This window comes from Salvia splendens, chromosome 9 (genome assembly GCF_004379255.2).
Source record: "Salvia splendens isolate huo1 chromosome 9, SspV2, whole genome shotgun sequence".
Classification (NCBI taxonomy): Eukaryota; Viridiplantae; Streptophyta; class Magnoliopsida; order Lamiales; family Lamiaceae; genus Salvia; species Salvia splendens.
Window position 1 is genome coordinate 7,340,291 of NC_056040.1, and position 23,348 is coordinate 7,363,638.

At 41.2% G+C, this 23,348-nt stretch overlaps 2 protein-coding genes, 1 long non-coding RNA gene, 2 other non-coding genes and 1 pseudogene across 6 annotated transcripts; 4 read left to right on the top strand and 2 right to left on the bottom strand.

Annotated features, from left to right (window-relative positions):
- Window positions 1-4,339: 4,339 nt before the first annotated feature.
- LOC121746413 (probable pectinesterase/pectinesterase inhibitor 51) lies at window positions 4,340-6,684 on the top strand. Its single transcript, XM_042140236.1, has 2 exons — window positions 4,340-5,567; window positions 5,903-6,684. The coding sequence occupies exons 1-2, from the start codon at window positions 4,571-4,573 to the stop codon at window positions 6,598-6,600; spliced, it is 1,695 nt and encodes a 564-aa protein (XP_041996170.1). The 5' UTR covers window positions 4,340-4,570; the 3' UTR covers window positions 6,601-6,684.
- A 955-nt stretch (window positions 6,685-7,639) lies between these two features.
- Window positions 7,640-17,326, bottom strand: LOC121747947 (pullulanase 1, chloroplastic). Of its 2 annotated transcripts, none has more exons than XM_042142119.1 (28): window positions 16,364-17,326; window positions 15,476-15,611; window positions 15,346-15,398; window positions 15,082-15,190; window positions 14,687-14,823; window positions 14,382-14,581; window positions 14,147-14,296; window positions 13,805-13,865; window positions 13,392-13,501; window positions 13,009-13,110; window positions 12,798-12,891; window positions 12,605-12,700; window positions 12,305-12,445; window positions 12,093-12,143; window positions 11,708-11,778; window positions 11,535-11,627; window positions 10,551-10,641; window positions 10,338-10,409; window positions 9,975-10,031; window positions 9,486-9,554; window positions 9,273-9,329; window positions 9,124-9,198; window positions 8,886-8,974; window positions 8,629-8,706; window positions 8,398-8,536; window positions 8,182-8,291; window positions 7,998-8,097; window positions 7,640-7,904 (listed from the first exon to the last, which is right to left on the bottom strand). In XM_042142119.1, exons 1-28 carry the CDS (start codon window positions 16,583-16,585, stop codon window positions 7,794-7,796), a joined length of 2,874 nt encoding a protein of 957 aa, XP_041998053.1. In that variant the 5' UTR covers window positions 16,586-17,326; the 3' UTR covers window positions 7,640-7,793. The 2 variants fall into 2 exon arrangements, with proteins under 2 accessions (XP_041998053.1, XP_041998052.1); XM_042142118.1 differs by having other exon boundaries at window positions 13,009-13,099; window positions 13,388-13,508.
- Window positions 17,327-17,762: 436 nt separating this feature from the next.
- Window positions 17,763-19,408, bottom strand: LOC121749078 (annotated as a pseudogene).
- A 1,673-nt stretch (window positions 19,409-21,081) lies between these two features.
- On the top strand, window positions 21,082-21,277 carry LOC121749898. The gene has a single exon (XR_006039707.1). It is a non-coding gene; the product is annotated as a U2 spliceosomal RNA (small nuclear RNA).
- Window positions 21,102-22,670, top strand: LOC121747675. The gene is made up of 2 exons (XR_006039252.1): window positions 21,102-22,091; window positions 22,389-22,670. It is a non-coding gene; the product is annotated as an uncharacterized LOC121747675 (long non-coding RNA).
- Window positions 22,671-22,817: 147 nt separating this feature from the next.
- LOC121749899 lies at window positions 22,818-23,006 on the top strand. Its single transcript, XR_006039708.1, has one exon. It is a non-coding gene; the product is annotated as a U2 spliceosomal RNA (small nuclear RNA).
- The last annotated feature ends 342 nt before the right edge of the window (window positions 23,007-23,348 follow it).

Genomic DNA, 23,348 nt, shown 5'->3' on the forward strand with positions numbered 1-23,348 from the left:
GCCAGACGTCATCATGAGAATCACGTTGCCAACGCCGAGGATTTCGGACGATGCTTGATTCCCCATGTTAATTTTCCTTCCTTCAACAGCCGTGTAGGAGGCAAACTTGCTCCTGTCGGAGCAAACATGAGCAGTAGCGCCGGTGTCGATGTACCAGCCTCCCTTGTTATCAACAAGGTTAACCTCTTCAGTGACCACTGCAATGAGGTCGTTTTCATCCCAGTCCTTGAACTCCTTCTCAACGACATGGGCTGCCGGCTTCTTCTTCTTGCTGCGGCAGTCTTTTACAAAGTGGCCTTGTTTGCCACATTTGTAGCAGTCGCCTTCAAACTTCTTTGAAGGCTGTTTTCCCTTCCCTTTGTCGTTTGGACGGTTTGGGCGAGGACGTTTGTTGGAGGGACCGCCCCGCTCCAACAGGTTGGCTTTGGCTTCATTTGGGGTGAAGCCCTTAGCCTTTTGATCACTTTTGCGCACGTCGGCCTCAATGCGCAACTTCACGATCAAGTCTTCAAGGGTCATCTGCTTTCGCTTGTGCTTGAGATAGCTCTTGAAGTCCTTCCAACTTGGAGGGAGCTTGTCAATGATCGTGCACCTTAGGAACTTATCGGGCAAGGTCATCCCTTCAGCCACTAAGGAGTGGATGATCATTTGGAGCTCTTGGACTTGCTCCATGATGGGTCGAGAGTCGACCATCTTGTAGTCCATAAACTTGGATGCTACAACCTGTTCAGTCCCTGCAGCATTGTCTATGCTATATTTCTTCTCTAGGCTTTCCCACATTTGTTTAGATGTGGTTATATTGGAGTATACATTATAGAGGCTATCATCTAATGCACTTAAAATAAAGTTTTTACATAGATAATCCCCTTTTCTCCAAGCCTCATAGTCCGCCATGACTTCGAGCCTAGTCTCTTGGTCGCTTGGCGCGGGCGGCTCGTTCTCTGTGAGGAAGTTGGCGACGCCCAATGTTGTCAAGTAGAACAACATCTTTTGGTACCACCTCTTGAAGTCTGATCCTCCAAACTTGGCTGGTTTCTCGGCCGGTGGCATCATTCTTGGTGCCAAAGGTGCCGCAGTTGGTCCTTGGAAGGAACCAATTCCGTTGCCCCCGAAGGAGCCAACAACGTGGTTGGGCATAGAGCCCCCATCATTCACGTTAGGCATAGAGCCCGCCATGAACGTACTATCCCCGAAGGGACTAGCACTCGCAAGAGACCCGAAGGCCCCAGCATTCGTGTGAGGCCCGAAGGCCCCAACACTCGATCCATTAAAGGATCCGAAGAAACCACTAAAAGTGGAACCAACCGATCCACTCGAGGTGGATCCAGCAGTGAGCCCAAGGGGGTTAACGAACTCCCAAGGGGTTGTTGATGAAGAGGGATAGCGCCCGGGAGTGGGCATCATCGTCGGAATTGACGACGTATTGACCGGTCCAGTGGTCGCCATGGTGGAGGGAATGGCGGCGGTGGTGGCGGCAGCAGTGGTGTTAGATTCCGTCGACATCTCCAGCAAAGGTTTTAATTGTTTCGAAAGTTTTAGTTCAGTTTAGGAGGTCCAAATCCCTTCAAAGGCAAGTATATCTCGTCTTGCGATTGTTGGTTTCTGGGGATTACAAGAGATAAAAGCCGGGCGTAATACAACCCAAAAGAAGGAATACAAAAGAAGAAACTGAACTAGAATGAGATTACAAATGTAAAAACGAAACAGTAACCGTGAATAATGTTTGAGCCGAGTCGAGGAGGCCTCTTCCCGCAAGACGAGATACGCCCCGGTAGTGCTCTTCGGTTTGGCGTGTCGTCCCCAAAGGTAAAACGGCTACGTCTCTATTGATGCAGCACCGCAATCAGTAGAGCTCCGGCAAACTGGATGTAGGAGAGGGCAGAGCTTCGACAGAAAGACAATGCAGAGAGGGAGAGAGCTTATGCTGTAATGCTTGTGAATGATATATTGTAATGCATGGAGTGGCTAGCCTATTTATAGGCTCAGTCCACTGCTGTGGGTCAACAGCCATGAAGGCTCATCATGACAGATTTGTAACCGCCGACGGTTACAAGCGTGTGGCAGGAGTGTGCCATCCGTGTGTGGAGCGTGTGGATTTCTCACGTGGCAGTCGTGACTGTGCCTCGCTTGACGACGTGTCAAGCCACTTGGATTGCTGACTCGGCGGTGGTCCAAAAAGAATAGTTTGGGCCAAGCCCCAAGCCCAAAGACCAATTGCCAAGATCCAAGTCCAAGTCCAAGTCCGAGTCCGAGATCGAGATCGGGATCGGGCCCGGGCCCGAGGCCCGCGGCCCGCGAGCACGGGCTCGGGCGGGCGGGCGGCGGCGGCAGCGCGCGCGTGTGCGCGCGTGTGGGCTCTTTCACCCATCTTGGTCCACTATAATTATTAAGTAACATAAAGTCACTTAATTTATACACATTAAAAGATGTGTTAATCCTCCAATGTGAGATAATTAACACTAGTTAATTATTCCCTAAGCTCCAACTTCAAGCTTTAATTAAAAGCTAATTATGCCCAACTTTAATCCACTATTTCTCACTCACCGGAAATCGGATTTGAGAAAGTGAATATACTACATTTATCTACGTAAAATGTAGATAGACGCTATGTCATTTAATTTCACAAAATTAAATGTCTCGTCACATTTATTATTTGGTCAAAATCCATTGACCGGGCATATTTAATACCATGATTTCTACAAATCTAAGTAAGATCTAAAGGAAAAGCTCATTGTCCCACGCGCCAAAGTTTAATCCAAGAAGATTCAATAATTTCTTTTGTCTTGTTCGTAAAAACCCGGAATTTGGCTAGCTAAAATTCCAATTTTTAAAAATCATGGATTAAATATGTCAGGTCAATGGATTTTGACCAAATAATAAATGTGACGAGACATTTAATTTTGTGAAATTAAATGACATAGCGTCGATCTACATTTTACGTAGATAAATGTAGTATATTCTCTTTCTCAAATCCGATTTCCGGTGAGTGAGAAATAGTGGATTAAAGTTGGGCATAATTAGCTTTTAATTAAAGCTTGGAGTTAGAGCTTAGAGAATAATTAGCTAGTTTTAATTATGCAACATTGGAGGATTAACACATCTTTTAATGTGTTTAAATTAAGTGACTTTATGTTACTTAATAATTATAGTGGACCAAGATGAGTGAAAGAGCCCACACGCGCGCACACGCGCGCGCTGCCGCCCGCCCGATCTCGATCTCGATCTCGTGGTCGCAGGCCCCCGGCCCGGTCTTGGTCTTGGTCTTTGGGCTTGGTGCTTGGGCTTGTCCCTAGCCCCAACTTAATCTTTTTATACCACCGCAGAGTCAGCAATCCAAGTGGCTTGACACGTCGTCAAGCGTGGCACATTCAGAGCTGCCACGTGAGAAAAGCACACGCTCCGCACGCGAAAGGCACACTCCTGCCACACGCTCGTAACCGTCGGCGGTTACGAATCTGCCATGATGAGCCTTCATGGTTGTTGACCCACAGCAGTGGACTGAGCCTATAAATAGGCTAGCCACTCCATGCATTTGCACTACATCATTCACAAGCATCTGCATCATAAGCTCTCTCCCTCTCTGCATTGTCTTTCTGTCGAAGCTCTGCCCTCTCCTCCATCCAGTTCGCCGGAGCTCTGCTGATTGCGGTGCTGCATCAATAGAGACGTAGCCGTTTTACCTTTGGGGACGACACGCCAAACCGAAGAGCACTACCGGGGTGTATCTCGTCTTGCGGGAAGAGGCCTCCTCGACTCGGCTAATTCACGGTTTAGTTGTTTCGACTTACGTTGTAATTTTTAAGTTCAGTTCTTCATTTTCTTCCTTTTGGGTTGTATTACGCCCTACGGTTATCTTTGTAATCCTAGAAACCAACACAATTTGTGGGACCTATTGAGAAATTGCGTTGTAGGGCACATGTACGTGAAGAGTGATTTATATGGGTTCGAGTTCGACAATCAATAAAAATCCTGTTTCAAACGACAAAGTTGAAGCAAAGGCTTTGCAAATTATAGTACCAGTACCAGTACCAATCCGGGGGTAATAGTATTCAATCAATATTACAGGCTTTGTATAATAACTTATTTCTTAAATTAATAAATCATGCAAATTATAGTGCGAAGCATTATTAAACTTCTTATATCGAAATAACATTAATATGTATCTGTCCAAGTAATTCATACTATATGCCTTTGACTTTGAATCTTTTTAGTGGCTTATATCAATCCTCACTTCAAACACTCTTTGTATTCCAAAATATCCATCAGCCTCAAACAACAATTCAACCACCAATTCAGACCCATTTTACATAAAAATAGCAACGAAACCTTTTTTCTTAAATTGGTATAAAACCATTTCATTCCACCCCAAAGGGAGTGCTGAATTAACATTCAACTTTTTTTCCTAAGGGAATACCCAATTAAACTATACTTCCGATTGGGTACCCCTTGTGCAATAAATTCAAATAACTCACCATCATCTCTGCTGTGAACACAATTCGTTCATCAGTAATTACACACAATGCACCATTGAATAAAAATAAAAACAAAAACGAATCGCCCCACAAAAAACATGGCTGCAGACGAGACTCACCGGAAATCAAAACTCACCGCCATTTTGGTGGTGGTTCTGATCTGCTGCTCTCTCATCCTATTCACCGTCATCTACAACATCTACACCCCCCACCACCGCAAGTTCCCCGTCTACTCCAACGCCGCCGTCATCCACGGCGCTTGCAAGGCCGCGCGCAACCAATCCGCCTGCGAGGCCTCCCTCAAGTCCGAGTGGCGGGCGGCCGGGTCGGCCCCAGCCACCGCCCTGCAGGCGATCAACGCCTCGCTGCAGGTGTCCACGCGGCACCTGCACGAGGCCATCGCCACGGTGGAAAAGATCCTCGACGGCTCAGCGGACAACGTGAACCGCTCTGACACGTCGAAGCTCTGCCTGGAGGTGCTCCGCCACTCGGACCGCCGCGCGGCCATGTCCGCAGAGGCGCTGCCGCGCGGCGCGGGCGGGGTCAGGGACACGCGCGCGTGGATGAGCGCGTCGCTGGCGTACCAGTACGGGTGCATGTCGGGGCTGAAGAACGTGAACGACACGCCCTTGGTGGCGGAGGCCGTCGCGTTCTTCAACACCACCCTCATAGGGTCCACCGCCGACGTGCTGGCGATGATGGCGAGCTACGACTACTTCGGGGAGGAGACGAACAAGTGGGGCCCGCCGAAGACGGAGCGGGACGGCTTCTGGCCGATCCGTCCCGCGGCTTCCTCGGAGGAGGAGGAGGTCGTCGGCGGGGTGCCGTCGGGGATGGCGGTGAATGTGACGGTGTGCGGCGGCAGCGGAGGGTGTGACTACGAGATGGTGCAGGAGGCGGTGGATGCGGGGCCGGAGAATTCTAGCGGCCGGTTTGTGATATGGATCAAGGTCGGGGTGTACAAGGAGACGGTTCGGGTGGGGTTCGAGAAGAAGAATGTGGTGTTTTTGGGAGATGGGATCGGCAAAACGGTCATTACGGGGGCCCTCAATGTGGGGATGCCCAGAGTATCCACCTATAATTCAGCAACCGTTGGTAAGTCCATAAATGTGTTTCTTCGTATTCATATTCGACGTTATCATTCATGAATTGTCTTTAAAATGATTAAGTAAAAGACATATGAAAAAAAATGATAAAAATATTGATAATAGTAAAAAATAAGATCCACCAAACTACTATAAACAGTTAGAGAGTACTATTTTTTAATGGAACCAAATTTTTATAAAAAACATGTCTATTTTTTTAATGGAGATAGTAGAGTATAATTTTAGCCACATCAATAATTGAAAGAAAACTCAAATGTATCATCCACAAGATTACAATTTGCAGACATTAGCTAATTCAAATCTTTAACACTGATCTTATGAAAGGTGTTCTGGGAGATGGATTCATGGCAAGCAACCTAACAATCGAGAACACAGCCGGCGTAGACGCACACCAAGCCGTGGCATTCCGATCCGACAGCGACCTCTCCGTCTTAGAAAACTGCGAACTCCTCGGCAACCAAGACACCCTCTACGCGCACAGCCTCCGCCAGTACTACAAGTCGTGCCGCATCCAAGGCAACATCGACTTCATCTTCGGGCAGTCGGCCGCCGTCTTCCAAGACTGCCTCATCCTCATCGTCCCGCACCAGAAGGAGCCCGAGAAGGGCGACAACAACGCCGCGACAGCCCACGGCAGGATCGACCCGGCCCAGTCCACGGGGTTCGTGTTCCGAGGCTGCGTGGTGAATGGGACGGAGGAGTACATGGCGCTGTACGCGGCGAACCCGGCCGTGCACAGGACCTACCTCGGGAGGCCGTGGAAGGAGTACGCGAGGACGGTGTTTCTTGGCTGCACGCTGGAGAGTTTGGTGTCGGTGGATGGGTGGATGCCTTGGAGTGGTGATTTTGCGTTGAAGACCCTCTATTATGGGGAATTTGAAAATAAGGGCCCCGGGTCCGATACGTCGAAGCGGGTCAACTGGAGTAGCGTCGTGCCGGCTGAGCATGTAGATTCGTACTCGGTTCAGAACTTCATCCAGGGTGATCAGTGGATTCCTAAGACTCTCTCATCATCTTTGTAACTAAAATTGAATATTTAAAAGGCTATAATTAAATATTTAAAAGGAATTGACTAGTTATTTTACAAATTTATTTTATCGATTAAAGTAAATTAAGAACCCTTACATTATTGTATCTTGAGCGAAATAGAGAAATACTAGCTGTACTAAATTGAGCGGTGCTCCTGAGTTAGATTGATCACATGTGTTGTTTGGCAATGTCAGTTTTACGTCAAATTAGGGTCAAACTATACAACCAACTTTAATGAAATAATTGAAACTTTTCTCATGGTCAATAACCTCAATCCCATCACTGATGCATGATTCTATGTGCATCAAAATTATGAGAATCATTATTCTTTGTTAGGTAATGGCTTTTACACATTGACTTGCAAAGATATAGTAGAAAATTGATCAACAATGTTAAACAAATAAAGAATCTTGTTTACTTTTAGCACTTTCCTATACTTTTACGTGTGTCCGTCGCTACCTTTGATGGACAAATAATATACTAGCACTAAATTTTATACTATTATATTTGTCTTAACATTCTATTATTATACTCCTATTGTAATTGTCTTAGAAATTCTGAAAATTTGGTCATTAATTGGTGTTTTTACTAGTTAGATGCAACTGTTCCTTTACATTTATATGTAGCGCTATTTAATTATATTTTGTATGTAACAAAATGAAATAGATACATATATAAAACTAAATTTTGTTAAAATTTGTTGAGGAGAAAAATATTGGCCTTGGTCAAAATTTGCTGTGGTGAAAAATTACCATAGAAAAGGACCTTCTCTTGATATAACAAACCCATCAAGTTCAATAAATACTCTCGTATGAAGACAATAACTAATGACAGCCAATAAATGTCTCACGTGATCCAATTCCAATCTCTTTGTTTTATCCAAATCCAACCATAACGAAAATGACTACAAACAGCAAGACAAAGTCGGTTCGAGTTTTTAATGAATTCGCATGGTGATATTGAACCTCCAATCTCGAATTCAACCTGATTTGCGCAAAATAAAAGCCTATTTTAATTTCATCAAGATTCAAGTGTATTTCCCATCTCAGCTTTTGGTTATTATTAGAAATTGGCTGAACCAGTTCGAGTCAGTGGTTTATGAGGTAAAAAGTATTCGTAAAGCATAGCATCTCTACAACATGAATGCACTGGATTTAATGTCTGTTCACATGTAGGATCTGGTCTCTCAGGTGGCTCGGCGTACAATGAAAACAGCAGTTGTCCTTGAGGGTATTCTGAAAGAGCCAGAGGGTGAGTCGTACGTCGACTCATTGACAACATGATCACTTGATTCCACCTGGACGTGATCACGACATTATACAAGAATATATGTATATGAGCAGAGTACTGGAGTTTGTTTATCATAGTTTGTGACAAGTGGTGAAAGAACCTGCACTGGGTGAAGTTGTAGATCTTTTCCCCTAAGAGATGGGCTGGTAAACGTGACATCCGTGGGGCACGCGTTGATTAGAACAACGATGTACGAGTAGCTGCAAGCATAGTCCATACATATGTTTCACACAGTTGGCATGAATGAAAATGTTTTTTATATAAGACTTTATGGTTTTACTAACATGGGATCTAACTGCATAAGTCCAGGAACTCCATTGTGTCCATCCTCGAGGCTCATGACAATCACACCAGGGATTGATGATGAACCCGTATTATGAAATCGCACTCTTTCCTGAATGAAGATGTCAAACTTAAATGAGCGCATTGATATGAGCCTTAGTTCTTGAATCCATCTGATTTATAAAAAAAAATACATAAACAGTTTATCCTCTAATAACCTGGATTGCATTTGCTGTATGCAGACGAAAAAGTGGGGAAGAGTATCTGATTCTAATAAGGCTACAGAAGTTGTCGAGTGCTGCAAGGATGTGATTTCGTTGAGGCTTATATGCTGGATCTGCCAGTCTGATTTTCATTCTGCAGAAAACAGGAAAAGAAGCAGAGTTGGACAAGAGAAATACATCGCATAATAGTTACCATGCTATATGATTAAGGGAAATTATGCTTACAATGGCCAATTTCGCTCATTCTTTTCTCTTGGAGGAAGGCCAACGCCCCAGTTATTAGAGTTGTAGCTGAAGTCTAACCTGAAAGATGAAATTGGAGGGTTGTAGAGTTATCAAGAAATAACAACTTGAGAGAAATCAACTTATTGCACCATGTCAGCAACTCCGCAGTAAGCGATAGTTCCACCAATTTATAGTTCCATCAAAATCATATCAGTAGCGTTATGACTTTTGTATGTAATTGAGTACCTCTGACCTACCTATTGAACCAATCGCCTGAATTATATGAGTCACGATCTAATGATTTTGATCGCAGAATCTCATCGCCAGCATGAAAGAAAGGTATTCCCTACGATTAAATACATGTTATAGATGAAAGCATAACATACTGAGGAAAATCAAGTTTTTATCATTTTCAGTTATAACTATGAAGGTAAACAAAAATCTGGATCCAACATGATATATTAAGACAATTTGAATATAGAACTCAGTTAAAACCTGGGAAAGTGAAATGATGCTGGTTGCCAAATGGTTCGTCCTACATCTTGCATCCAAAGAGATATTTACCGGAGTCTATACATAATAAGGATAGTATTAATTACTGTATATCAGCAAGAATTCCTGTGCAAACAAAAAATGAGAGTTACCTTCAAACTGATAATGTCGAACAAGGTCTCATTATCATGAGCAGAGACATAATTAACCTAATTACATAAAATAAAAAATAATCGAAGACGTGAGCTTCTTAGTATCCAATAAGAGCCCTTGCATATACTATGAAATTTGAAGACTTTAATTGACTGGCAGAAAGATTGCATATTGAGCAACCTCCATTTATAAATAGATTTGGCAGCCCTTACTGTTTCTATGGGGGATGAAGCATATGCAACAGGTACCCCATCATGCGTTGAAATTTCACATCCTTTAACCTGCTTGGCAGTAAGGAACAAAAAAGGGGATCTTGTGATAGATTATGGAAAAATGTTGGAAGTTATGTATTCTTGATAATAAAAAGTTTAGCAAAATATAATTTCATAGTGATTTTTATGAAGTTCATATATTATGTATGAGAAGGTGTTCCTGTAATAATTTTTATGCAGATTTTTTTAAAATCATCTTCATGGGGATTTTTTTTTTAATGCTAAACTTTTGATTCTGTAGTTCGATGTTTTCTTCGATAAAAAATTTCGATATCTTTTGGAGCTGTGCAGGTAATAGCATGAAGATGAGTGTGCAAGTTATTTGATAGATTTAAAATTTATAATAAAGCCTACTGGAATATATTGTGATTGTAACTGGTTTGCATAAACAAAGTATTAACGGATAATAGCTGATGAGAACGTGTTTACCTCGTGGCCCTCGTGGTTGGTTAGAACATAATCCTTCAGGTTGGCAGACATCCCAACCTGCCTTATAAAACATGACGATGGATTAGTCATCACACAATAATTTCTAGCAGAAGAAGATAACAAGAGTACTAAAATTATCACCCCCTTGAAGTCCATTCGACACGAGAAATGTGACTAAGCTAAGAAAATGTGACTTATGTGAAAGTAAAGAGTGTCTACCAAAAGCTTGCCAATTTTTCACTACTAATCCGTTTCAACTAGGAACCTAGGCCAACAGTTTGTTAATTTATCAATTTATTATGCAATAATTTCTGAAAATCTTATAGCGGAGTAGTATATACTAACATTCTTCATTCAAAGTACCTGAATGTGATCCTTGGATACAGCAAGCATATGTTCCATCGTAGATTTGCTTCCATGGTCATGATCATTGGGCTGAAGAAGTAAAATGAATTTAGAAAAAGTGTTACAAAGTTTTGATGAGAAAACCGGGGAGTGAGTAAATCTATTATTGAAAATTCACAAAGCAAAATGTTGGATAAAATGGAGTTAACTGGACTCCATGATGGGGATTACCTCAACCAATAAACCTGTTGCGTAACCTTGTTGAAGTATAGGTCCAAAAGGAGATCCACCAAGCACTGCATCTCGAATCCGGTCATTGAAGCTGAAATCATGTTTCACAGTTATTTATTTGCTTGGAAACAATTCTAAATTCATGTTAGGTAGTATAAATTATTGTATCTGCCACTTTTAATGTTTAAAGCATTAGGATGAGTCCTGTATAGATAAGATCCTTCAGTCAGCAGAGGACTCTGTTAGGATTAGCTTATCTGGTTAAGGTAAGGTTTCAATAGTAACACTGACCATAAAAGACTCTTGGAGACGATCTTATCATATGTGATGCATTTATGAGGTAAACTTGAACATGGCCGACCAAAATCCTTAATAATGAAAATCAAAAGGCTTGTTGCAAAACCTCCATATTTTCAATTTTCAACAACTTTCAAAATGCAGCAATTACAACAGTCAAACAAGCTGTCTTACGTGTGCTGCTAAGACGATGCTAAAAATTGGGGATGCTGTAAAGCGAAACATGAAAAGATGGTGTTGTAATTTCAGCCCATTAAATATTGTGTCAAAATTGCAAATTGGGTAAAGATCATGTTATTTGTGACAATTGACCCAAATTAAAAGGGTTGACTTGTTTTTGTCTAAATATGAAAAATAATTTCCACTGTTTGGAACCGAGAAATGAGATCAACATGCTACCTTATTAATGATAATCATGTTCTACGCCTCTATGGTAGGTACATAAAACACATTTTTATTATTGAGTTTTTTTTTGGTGTTTTAGAAGTGAGCTTACAAAATTTTGGAAGAATAACTATGATGCCACAGTGATATGTGCTCCTGATTTAAGGATAACGAAGCAGCTAAAGAATTATCATTCTAGGACGTAATATTTGACATACAAAGCACAATATTCTTGTTAGGGGATTTTAGGTGAAAAAATGATGTTTAATCCAAGTAAATCTAGATGGCTAGCAAGACTTATACCTTCCGATTCCAGTTCCAGAAATGTTGAACTGTGATGCATTAACGCCACGCCCGTTTCCAGCCACTTCTCCAAAGTTCCATCCTTCACCGTATCTGATAATGAACATGCCCACAATGATGAGGCAAGTATGAAGAACAAAAGAACCAAAAATAATTCAGTTCTTCACACATACATGTAGATTCTAGAGCCTTCGACTCCATCGTTTTCTTTCACTAAATTCTGAAGCATTCTTCTGGCCTTTACCTGCAGGCACTCAACCAAGATAAACAAATTCCAATGTATCATATAAATCAAGATAAAAAAACCTATTGATCACCCCTACTTTTACTATTCAATTTTTTTACATGAATATCAGTCACCATATTCAAAAGCTAGCACATAAGTTAGAACTTAGCAGTATAAAACCATAAATATCTCACAAGATTTTGAATGCATAAAAAGTTCGCAGTTTATCATGGAATAGTTAGAAATCATTGACATGTTGTCAAAAATTATGATCTTGAATGGTTAATGCACGGTTTCACAAGAAAAAGTTTTCTCATGAATGCAGCTCATACCATTGTGCGCTTCATCATATGACCCATGAGGTCAAAACGAAATCCATCAACCTGTAATACAGATAGATAATCAGAGAAAACCATATCAAAATAAATTTTAATAGGCATAATCAACCATGTCCACTATGAATCTGTGCTAAGATCCTTATATTAGCGAATGATTCATGCAGCACGGAGAGAGATGATGATAGAGGTAAATAGAAAAATGGCACCTTGTAATTAGTGGCCCAGTGCAAGAGATCATCAATAACCAGCCTTTCAACCATGTAATGTTCGCTGGCTGTATTGTTTGCACATGTACTATGCTCAATAAAGCCATCAAGGTTCCTTCGGATGTAGTAACCTGGAACAATCTGCAAATAACTTCGTGTTATGCATATAAACTGAATCTCCACTAATAAATGCACATCCCTGAATTTTAATCCAAATTAATATGCAAATGACCAGATTTCATATGAAACAAAAGATATTTGTAATTAGTTTATTGACTTAGATGAGCATTTCCACGTGACCTTGTCCAAGACAGAGTTCTCGTCATAGGGACCATTTGCATGCAAATGGTTGTAAACAACATCGAGTACAACACGAAAGCCAGTGCGGTTTAGAGCCTGCAATAAAATACACCATCATGACTAGACCTCAAAGCAACACCAGTCCCGTTAGAAATGATGTTACGCTGAGTCTGCTAGTTAGAAAAACATATACCTGCACCATCTTGCGGAACTCGAATATGCGGAGGGACCCATTAGGATTACTAGCATAGCTTCCTTTTGGGACACCCCATACAACTGGATTATAGCTTTTCAGGCGCAATTCAAAGGGCGTCAGATAAAGACATTTAACACATTGAATCAGTCATGGAACGCATAATGGACACAAAATTGCTTTTGGTTATCCTTAGGAGACAAAATCTTACCCCCAGTTATACCCATCTGCATCCTTGATAGCTGTGATGCAAGCCTGTTGTTCATCCGAGTCAGGTGGAAATGATTCAAGCATCTGAGAATCTGTGTATGGCCTTGTATCATTCATAGCATAAAAGGAAATACGATCATACAGAAATAGTTATACAAAATACAACAAGTATAAGCCAGATATGAACATATAAAACTGAAAATATAGAAAAGATGAAACTTCACATCTTAGGACCTAAGATTTTTGTGTTCCAATTCTAATGTCCTTCAATTGATGCCAACATGCGCAGTAACAAATGATGGAAGAAATGATTACTTCAATTGAATCCAGAGAAAAACTATCGAGATGGACCAGAAGTAGCATAATTAATAATTTTGTACCTACAGTCTGCCATTTTCTCTTATCGTCATCAACTCCAGCAAAGTGGTAGGTAGGAAGTAGATGAACATGTGTGATACCAGCATGTGATAACTTTTTAAGATGAAGCATTCCAGCTGAATCCTTCAAGCAATAACAAACTTTAATGAAATAGGATATCTAAAGTCACAGCAGGCATAAATACTTAAACTATTTTATCATTCTAGTTTCTAGGTTGGGTAGGATCGTGATCTTTTTCTCTTTAGATTTCCTTTGGTAAAGGCATACCCATAATACAAGACTAAGTGCGTACAGGCTGACCAATTGCATTGAGATATGTAAGCTCCTGATTAATATTTAATAGATAAGGTGAAAATAAAAGCAAGAAGATGCGGATGGAAGAGAGGAGTCTAGCACAAGAAAATGGTTGCAGAGATTACAGGGCAAGTAAAGGCAAGGTAGCCACCACGGAACTCAGATGGAACAGTATCATCACTGGCACTGCAATAAAAAGTTCACAGAAGACACAAGTAGCACACATCAACAAGTTAGTATCTATCTTACTTTTGGTATACGACTTGCTCAAAGTAATTGCAAGTGAGTAGATAGTCTCATTGCTAAATAAAAGAAAGGGCAAACGAGTTAACTGGTTCTCGATTTTGATTTCTTAATGTTACCTATAAATCTTCAAAATATGAATCATAAAATCCTTTCAGCCCTCAAATGGCTTACCATATATCTCAACAAGGATTTGAATAAGACAAGCTTGGTTCATGATTTACCTAAAGTCTCTTACATGCAACTCGTAAATACTGATATCAGAAAATGACAGAAGATCTGGTTTTTCATCTACCAAATGATCCCAAGATTCAGGTTTCAGAGCCTCAGAAGTAACATTGACAATGAGGGTTCGCCTTCCATCAGATGACAGCCTACAGTTACAAAGATGTGGCCATGTTAACCCTAAGTCTCACTAATATAACCATTAACATACATGAATATATATAATCAGCATACCCTCTTGCATATGGATCATTTGCAATACATTTTGTAATTTGCAAGGTGCTAGGGTGGTAGACATAGATTTCATAAACATAGTAACAGCCCTCCCAAGTCAATGGACCTTCAGCACTCCAGACACCATTTGATTCCTCAAGTTGGACAACCTCTAAGGGATCACCACCTTCAGGTTCTCCATAAATAAGCACACTCACTTTCTTTATATATCAAAAAAGAAAAAAATACTCAAATGATAATATAAATGATTCATAGTCAGTAATTTGGAGATGAGAAAAATAAAAAATAATAGGAATAGCATTCACCTGTGCAGTCGGTGCCCAGAGATGAAGAGAAAGAGAATCAGACGAGAAAGTTGCACCAAGAGGACCATCATAAGAGAATAGTTCATCCAGAACACCAGGTAACTGCAGACCGGTGATGCTAGTGCATTCTTCACCAGCTGCATATAAAAAAGTATATTTAGTCTTCAGTTAAATTTTCACAATCCATGTGATCAGCAAGTCACTGAAAATATTTAAAAGCTGAGAAAACTACAGACGACATTAACGAACATCATTTAATCAGCTAAGCAATCGGATCGGAACAAAAGTCTGTTTTAAAAATTAGGATTACATCCTCAAATGTACTGTTATGCGGGGAACCACCAACAAGTCCGTTCATGAGATTATTAAAATGGATGCTGAAATATTTCACTTACAGCTTAATGCAGCAACAGCCAATTGGTATTTCAGTAGACTGTTGACATCCAGACCTGGAGGAAGTTGGAAGGATTTGTAATCGTGGATATGAGGAAATTTTTCAATTACCTAACAACATAGAGAAATCAAGAAAAATAAATTTTCATTAGAGGTGTAGACAATTATATGTTTCGATGGACCACAAAAGATATGTTTGCTAAGCTGAAATCCTCACTGCAAGGGAAATAGGGAATATAACTTTTTTACATTAGTAAGTGCCTCACATGTTTCGGGAGCCTTTCTTTACTTTGTTCAAGCTTAATCTTAACATCATACCCTGTTCAGAGAAAGGGTATAAGATGGTTATCGAGTTAAAATAAGATTAGACAAGGATGCATTATTAGAGGAGCTAACCTCCAATTTTCCCATTTACTGCAGAGAGAGAGGCATCTTTACTTCCATATAGACAGCACGAACCATCTCCAACATCCATATTCCAGGCAATTGTATCCTTACCGACCCAAAATGCTCGAGAATGCAGCATGATTTCCTGCAAGAATATATAAGTGCAAGAGCTGAAGGGTATTAACATGTGAAAAGAAAAGCCTTTTTCAAAGAGAGAGGTAAACATATTGTATGTTCAAGTCTTGTCTTGCCATTGCCCTTATCCCAGAGTTATAGAAAAAAACTAGTAAGTACTTACAATGTAAGAAGTACATGAAGACGAGACTACTTGCAAAAGGCTGTTATTAAAACAATAAAATCATACTATAACCAAATTGTTCCATTAAAATTGAAAAAATCCATTCATGTGTATTCCCCTTGCCATGAGAATTAAATCAATTAGGTAATGTATTTACCATATACTCGATAATGTTCTCTCTCATTAATCCCTCGCTGTTGGGCTCCAAAGCCTGTGAGGACACACCAAAATGCCTTATACCAAGAGAGACATCATCTACACTCGTGAGTTACTGACCAAATATCACCCTCCCATCTACCTAATAGTGTGTAATTTTGGGGCGCACAACCAACACTCAGCTTCATCAACTGAGGCGGTTTGAAATCATGCTAATATACAATCAAACGGATCACCAAGACTTGTAAATTACTCAACAAATGCAGTTGAATTGTTGCCTGGGGACTCTCACTGAGATACCTTTAACGAACTTCCACAATTCCCCCTTCCCCCCACCATTTATTGCGCGTAATTCGCCTTCTTATCCCAATCCCCCCATCCACTAAATAAATATATTTATAAATTAATTTAACTAATGAGCTCTGAATAAGAATCCGTATTACCTGATCCTGAAGAGAAGAAGTGGGAGAAGTATGGCCGTCATCAATGGCCATGGCTGAAGAACAACGAGAAGCTCTGAGCTTGAGAATGCGGCGGGAGGCACCGGGTCGGCGCCAGGGTAGAATTGCCGGTGGTGGGGGGTGTGGGCGGAGTTGGAAACGTGGAGAGTTGGAATTCGTGGAGGTGGACTGGAACTGAAGTGGAGAACAGCGATAAAGTAACATTTTCAAATTGCAGTTGGAATTCTGCTCCACTTGAAGCCGATTCACTTTTGCAGTATAAATAATTAAATATCAAATGCAAAATATCTCCATTGTTTCTCGTAGTACATTAAATTTATTTCTACAGATAATGCGCTATCCAACTAAAATGTTCAAGTTATTATAGGAGCATATTTTGAGTGGCACGTACGTTTGCAGTACTTACTTTGTACTGGATTGCTTAATTTTGATTTCTACTTTCATTTGACTCTTCACAGATCATCTCTCTTAAAATCTTCATCTTAATCTTTTATTTTACCGCTCTAACAGAAATATCTTCAAGCTCTGATTTCCATCACAACAAAAAGTAAAATCAACCAAAAATCATCATTTAGGATTATGAAGGTGATTTTCTGTTCGACTAATAAAAAATGGTTTCAAAAACCAATTACAGTATTAGAAATTACCAAAAACATTTTTTCTATCAAGTACGTTTTCCAAAAAAATGACTGAGCACCAGAATATGAAAAGCAATTCAAATGGAAATATCAACGAAAAAGGAACAAAATTTGTTAGTAATATACAAAGAGCAAACTATCATCCTTCCGGACCACTACATATATTGCAATAGACGAACGCAACAAAACAGAAGTAAATACGCGCGTCAACCAAGATCTCAGATTAAGAAAAAAATCCTTCCACCTAATTCCATACCCAAAACAACAACCAAGATCTCAGATTAAGAAAAAAATACTTCCACCTAATTCCATACCTAAAACAAAAGCCAGCCCTAAACCGATATTTCATTAGTAACGGGTAGCTCGGTGATACAGACCAAACAGGAGAACTCATCCCAAAAGACTAGCCTGGTAGGAGAGAGAGCCCATTTAGTCTATATACCCCACATCAGTTGTTCTCACAACCGATGTGAGAATTGAGTCCGTAACATTCGACCCTCCTTTGAGGGCCAACGTCCTCGTTGGTCACGGCTGGTTCTTTGCCAGGCCACCACTCTGAGTTCTCGTTGGTCACAGCGGATTCTTTGCCCGGCCACCACTCCGTGGGTCACCACTCCGAGCCGGCCCCAAACGTACTCGTTGGTCACGGCGAGTTCGCTGCCCGGCCACCACTCCGAGCCGTTTGGGCTCTCAATGAAAGCACCAATTGATACAGACCAAACAGGAGAACTCATCCCAAAAGACTAGCCTGCTAGGAGAGAAAGCTCATTTAGTCTATATACCCCACATCAGTTGTTCTCACAACCGATGTGGGAATTGAGTCCGTAACACTCGGTATGATCAAAGTCAGAATGCAGATCCATAGCCATCTGAGCCAGCTTAACAAGGCTAGCCGTGGCCAGCATGGCCTTAGCATTCATATCATGCTGCGTCGTAGCGCTCATGCACTGGCAAGCCGTGAAAGCTGCGTGAAACAAATCATAGTTCTTAGCCGGGCGGAACAAACAATGCCCCAATATCCTAAGAATCGGCTGCATGAGCTCCCACGACAGCCCGATCCGGCCCCGCCTCCCGTCCCCCTTCTTGGTGTCGCAGCCCGACCACACCCTGCAGAACTCGCAGAAGTCGAGCTTCGAGCCGACAGGGAGGAGGGAGACCCGGCTGTAGTAGAGCTCGAGCGCCACGCCAACGATCTTGGCGCGGCGGGTGGAGCGGACGGTGCCGTGGGGCTCGAGGGCGGGCGTGATGACGGCGAGGTGGAGCTCGCTGGAGGCGTTCTTGGCGGGAGGGGGTTTTGTTCTCGTGGTAGACGCTGGGGTGGGCGAGGTCGGGGACGGAGACGGAGACGGTGGAGGCGAGGCCGCCGCGGGAGGAGGTCTCGTGGGCGTAGATGGCGAGGAGGACGCAATCGAAGCCGGGGAGGGGCTTGCTGAGGGCGGCGCGGGTGAGGTAGATGCCGGCAAGGGTGGGGAGGAAGCGGAGGACCACGAGCTGGAGGTGGGGGTCGGCGGAGTGGAAGGTGTCGTACAACCACGCGCAGAGGTTGTCGTTCACGGCGCCGGAGTCGGGGCGGCGGAGGAGGGTGGAAATCTGGGTGGCGACGTCGGGATCGTGGAGGAGGGAGGTGGCGGGGGTCTCGGAGGAGGAGAGATGATAGACTAAACGGGAGAACTTATCCCAAAAGACTAGACTGTTAGGAAAAGACTAGACTGTTAGGAGAGATAGCTCATTTAGTCTATATAACCTACATCAGTTGGAATTGAGTCCGTAACATTCGACCCCCCTTTAAGGGCCAACGTCGTGGCTGGTTCTTTGCCAGGCCACCACTCCGTGGGCCACCACTCCGTGGGCCACCACTCCGAGTTCTCGTTGGTCACGGCCACGTTGGTCACGGCGGAACATTCGACCCTCCTTTAAGGGCCAACGTCGTGGCTGGTTCTTTGCAGGCCACCACTCCGTGGGCCACCATTCCGAGTTCTCGTTGGTCACGGCCACGTTGGTCACGGCGGATTCTTTGCCTGGCCACCACTCCGTGGGTCACCACTCCGAGCGGTCCCAAACGCACTCGTTGATCACGGCGAGTTCGTTGCCCGGCCACCACTCCAAGCCGTTTGGGCTCTCAATGAAAGCATCAATTGATAAAGACCAAACGAGAGAACTCATCCCAAAAGACTAGCCTGTTAGGAGAGAGAGCCCATTTAGTCTATATACCCCACATCAGTTGTTCTCACCACCGATATGGGAATTGAGTCCGTAACAAGAGGTGAGGGGGGAAGTAGCGGAGGATGGCGGCGAGGGATTCTACGGCCGCGCGCCCCTTGCTGAAGGGGTCGCCCCATTTGATGCGGGCTTTGCCGCCGCTGCCGGATTTATCCGGGGACTCGGTCATTGATGATGGGAAAATGGTTGCTGAGATTGGATTTTCGAAATTTTGTTTTCTGTGTTTTTGTTTGGAAAAGGAGGATAATTGGGAGGAAATTAGGATCTTGACTAATTAATTAAGGCTGAAATATTACTACTAACAGCTAACTATAATTGTAAAAATATTCTGTATCTTCTTATTTTTATTCCCTTTATATACAATTATAATTAATTAGACATATCACTTATCACACCAAGATTACTATAATAAATTTTTACTCAAATCTATGTAATTTTCATATATATTACTCCCTCCATTTCAAGAAAAATGACTCATTCTTTGGTGACATGTGAATTTATACAAATTTATTTTATGTGTTAAAAGAAAAGAATAAGGTAAAAGAGAGAGAATAAAATAGAAATAAAGATGTTTCCATTTTTAGTAATAGATACGTTGGTTGGATATTTTTGGTGGAAAGAGGGAGTATATGTTTACCTTACGAACAATTAAATGTAAGACTTGTTTACACTTGATACTTTTAAATATCATCTTGCGTGGAGCTTCGTGTAAAAATACCTTTTTTATAATAATATAGGAAGAGTTTAAACCCGTTGATATGAAGATGATTAGCTAACAAAACACACCCAAATAGTTCGAAATCGGTTTTAATTATCAATGATTTGTTACCAATGAGCTGTGAAAATGTATGCTATGTTAGTTTTTTGGATGCTATTGTGTGTGCATATTGTTGTTTTCCATATGTTCTTCCTTTCATCTTTAGCTCATCTCAGACAAACTGATCAAATTTCTTGAATTTATTTAGCAGAAGTTGAATCATAAATCGTGTAATCAGTGCTCCGAGGCTGCTGCAAAACTTGCTCCCAACATCATAATGAACCATGATTTTTCTGGAGGACTTCAGAAGAAACAGCTTATCCTCGAGGGAAATCGGCTAAGCTAAGTGGCCGTTTTACTGTTGTTGCAAACTGTAAAGAATACTGGCAAGGCCTGGAGCAAGACATCACCAATAGAGTCACTGCAGGCTCCATTTACACCATTTGTGCTTGGGTTGGAGTGTCGAGCCTTCAAGGCGCCACGGACGTGCTGGCCACTTTGAGACTCGAAAGCAATTTCTTTGCAGTTAGCTACAAGTTCATTGCAAAGTACTGTCTTTGTTGCCTTTATTACTATTGCTTCATGATTCAGTTTCTGATTTGGTGCTTTGTAAGCAGGGCTTCCGCTTCCACTGATCACTGGGAGAAGCTAGATGGCACCTTCTCGCTGCCAACTCTGCCCTGTCGTGTTATCCTTTATCTTGAAGGGCCTTCTCCCGGCATTGACCTATTTATAAGATCGGTTGTCGTCTCCTGCAACTCCTCCAGCCAGCCTCACGTAAGTTAATGCTATCAATCATAAAAAAGTACATGGTTGCGTTGCTTGCTTTTATTAATGTGGTACCTTGGTTTAATAGCAAATGTTATCTTTCAATGTGGTGATTCAGGACATGGATGATACTTTGTTGAGTTATTTTTTGTTCAGTCTAGTTGATGGTGAAAATAAAATCATTGATAAAAGGCAATATGCTCAAAGCTGGAAAAAAAACCTTCCTATCTTGACTATTTCTCCCACATCGAACATGAGAGAAAACATAAGCTTCCAAACTAATTATAAAACTCTAAGGTCCGTGAATGATGAAGCTCATACCTTTCTCGGCCTTTTGGCTAAGATCAAGTGTAGTATCTGTTCTTATCAGTTTAATATCTGATATGTGGGCCATTGGTCCACACGATATTAAATTTATTTTTTGAGGTGGAAAGTCCATCAAGGTAGCTTGCTATCTGGGCTTTCAAGAGTCGCCTATGCGTTGCACTATTGCACAGGCCTGGCTCACCCCACCAATTTTAGTCTAATCTTTTATGAAACAATGCCTAATAGTTGTGATGTTGTCTCGTTGAATTTGTATAATTTTACTGGGGGAGAAGAATGAAGGGCTAAATATTTATAAACCAATATGGATGGATCTCCAAAAAGTGAGCACATTGGCCCAATAATGGGACTACTATTAAATGAGAAATGGGCCTGATACATTAAGATGCCCAAAGAGATGTTGCATATTTAAGGCAAATTTTTTATTTTTCAAAGGCCATGTCATGCACAACTTGAACTCGAGATTGTTAGCATCAAACATTGATCATTCTAACACGCACACAACATCATCGACCTGTTTAGTGTGATCACAACAATCCCCTTAGTTATAGTATATCTTAATTTTGGCGTCCCATTTTATATATCTTCACTTTTTTTTTCTTCTTTGGTTTCCAATTTTTTCTTGAATTTTAATTTCTAATGTTTTAGTATCAATCTATTCTTGAGATTATTAATCCATTTTCACATCTATTCTAGAATTTCATAATTAATATCATTACTATGTTAACTCTTTGGATGCTATTGTATGTGCATATTGTTGTTTTCCATATGTCCTTTTATAATTAAGATCGGTTGTCGTCTCCTGCAAACACCTCCGGTGAGTCTGATGTAACTTAATACTCCTTCATGTATCTCTCAGCTATATGTTTACTGTTTAGTGAGATTTTACAGTGAAGGACTCAATCATAAAAAGTAAATGCTCTACTATACACAGATACACTTACAGATTTTCCCGTTTGACAGATGACAATGATTCACAGCACTGAAAAACCACAATGATAAGGTTGGTTGCTTATTTCCACATATATATGAATGTATATTAGCTTGATCAAAGTATAAGAAATCACAGGTGATGAAATGTCTTCAAATTGGCATGAAAAGCATAGTTCATTGTGGTGGATAAATTTGCTACTAGTATTTTTGTTTGCTTGTCTGATAGGTGATAAAATTGATTTACAATTACCCCATGTCATGAAGTTGTTTAGTCATTTGTATTCAATTCATGTTTAGTTTGTATGTTTTGATGAATTCCACAACAAAGACCATGTATAGAACATGTCTGATTACATCTTTGACTCAGGTGTAAAAACTAAAAGTAAGACCTCCTTTTGCTGCATCAAAGTCTTTTTAGACTCCCAATATTTCTCGCTCTTCTGAAGTCCATGTTCGTCGTTTCTGGCATGACGTTGAACTACATGTTCCTGCTATGTTAATGGCAATAGACTTAGTTTGATTTGGAGTCAGTAATAGGTTGCTGTAAAATGCCATTAAGTTAGGGAGCCGGAGCTTGCTTTTATTATAACAACTTTCATGTAAACTCTGACTTCTTCAGGACATGGATGATACCATGTTGGGTTGTTTTTTTGCTTGCTTTTACTACTACCTATGCTGTATCTTGGTTTAATTGCAAATGTTATCTTTCAATGTGGTGACTTCAGGACATGGATGATACTTTGTTATTTTTTGGTCTGTCTAGTTGATGGTGCTCCAAATGAGAGTTAACATTGACATATTTGGAAGGCTAAGATCAAGTGTAGTATCTGTTCTTATCAGTTTAATATCTGATATGTGGACCATTGGCCCACACGATATTAAATTTATTTTTTGAGGGGGAAAGCCCATCAAGGTAGCTTGCTACCTGGGTTTTCAAGTGTCGCCTATGCGTTGCACACTACTGCACAGGCCTGACACACCCCACCAATTTTAGTCTAACCATTTATTTAGTGAATTAGTTCTTAGTAGGACTGGTTTACGTCCATTTTGAATGTGTGTAATTTTGCTTTGTAGAAGAGTTGCCTTTCTCAAGTCGTGAAAGCATATAATCAAGGCTAATGAGAAGTCAAACATATAGAAGGTATTTTAATTAAAAAAGTTGGAATTTTTCATCGTACTTTATTAACTATTCATGAACTATAATAAATTAAAATAATATATCTAAATATTCCTTATCTATTGTAGGCCTCGAGATTTGATAGAATAAGTGATAATGGAAACAAATTTTGATGGACCCCCAAAAAGTGGGCACATTGGCCCAATTATG

Coding starts and splice junctions, on each gene's coding strand:
- LOC121746413 (XM_042140236.1), top strand. CDS start 4,571: ATGGCTGCAGACGAGACTCACCGGAAATCAAAACTCACCGCCATTTTG. Junction 5,568..5,902: donor CTATAATTCAGCAACCGTTG/GTAAGTCCATAA, acceptor ATCTTATGAAAG/GTGTTCTGGGAGATGGATTC.
- LOC121747947 (XM_042142119.1), bottom strand. CDS start 16,585: ATGTTACTTTATCGCTGTTCTCCACTTCAGTTCCAGTCCACCTCCACG. Junction 11,779..12,092: donor ATATGATGAAGCGCACAATG/GTATGAGCTGCA, acceptor GAGTGCCTGCAG/GTAAAGGCCAGAAGAATGCT. Junction 10,642..11,534: donor TCTGGAACTGGAATCGGAAG/GTATAAGTCTTG, acceptor ACATGATTTCAG/CTTCAATGACCGGATTCGAG.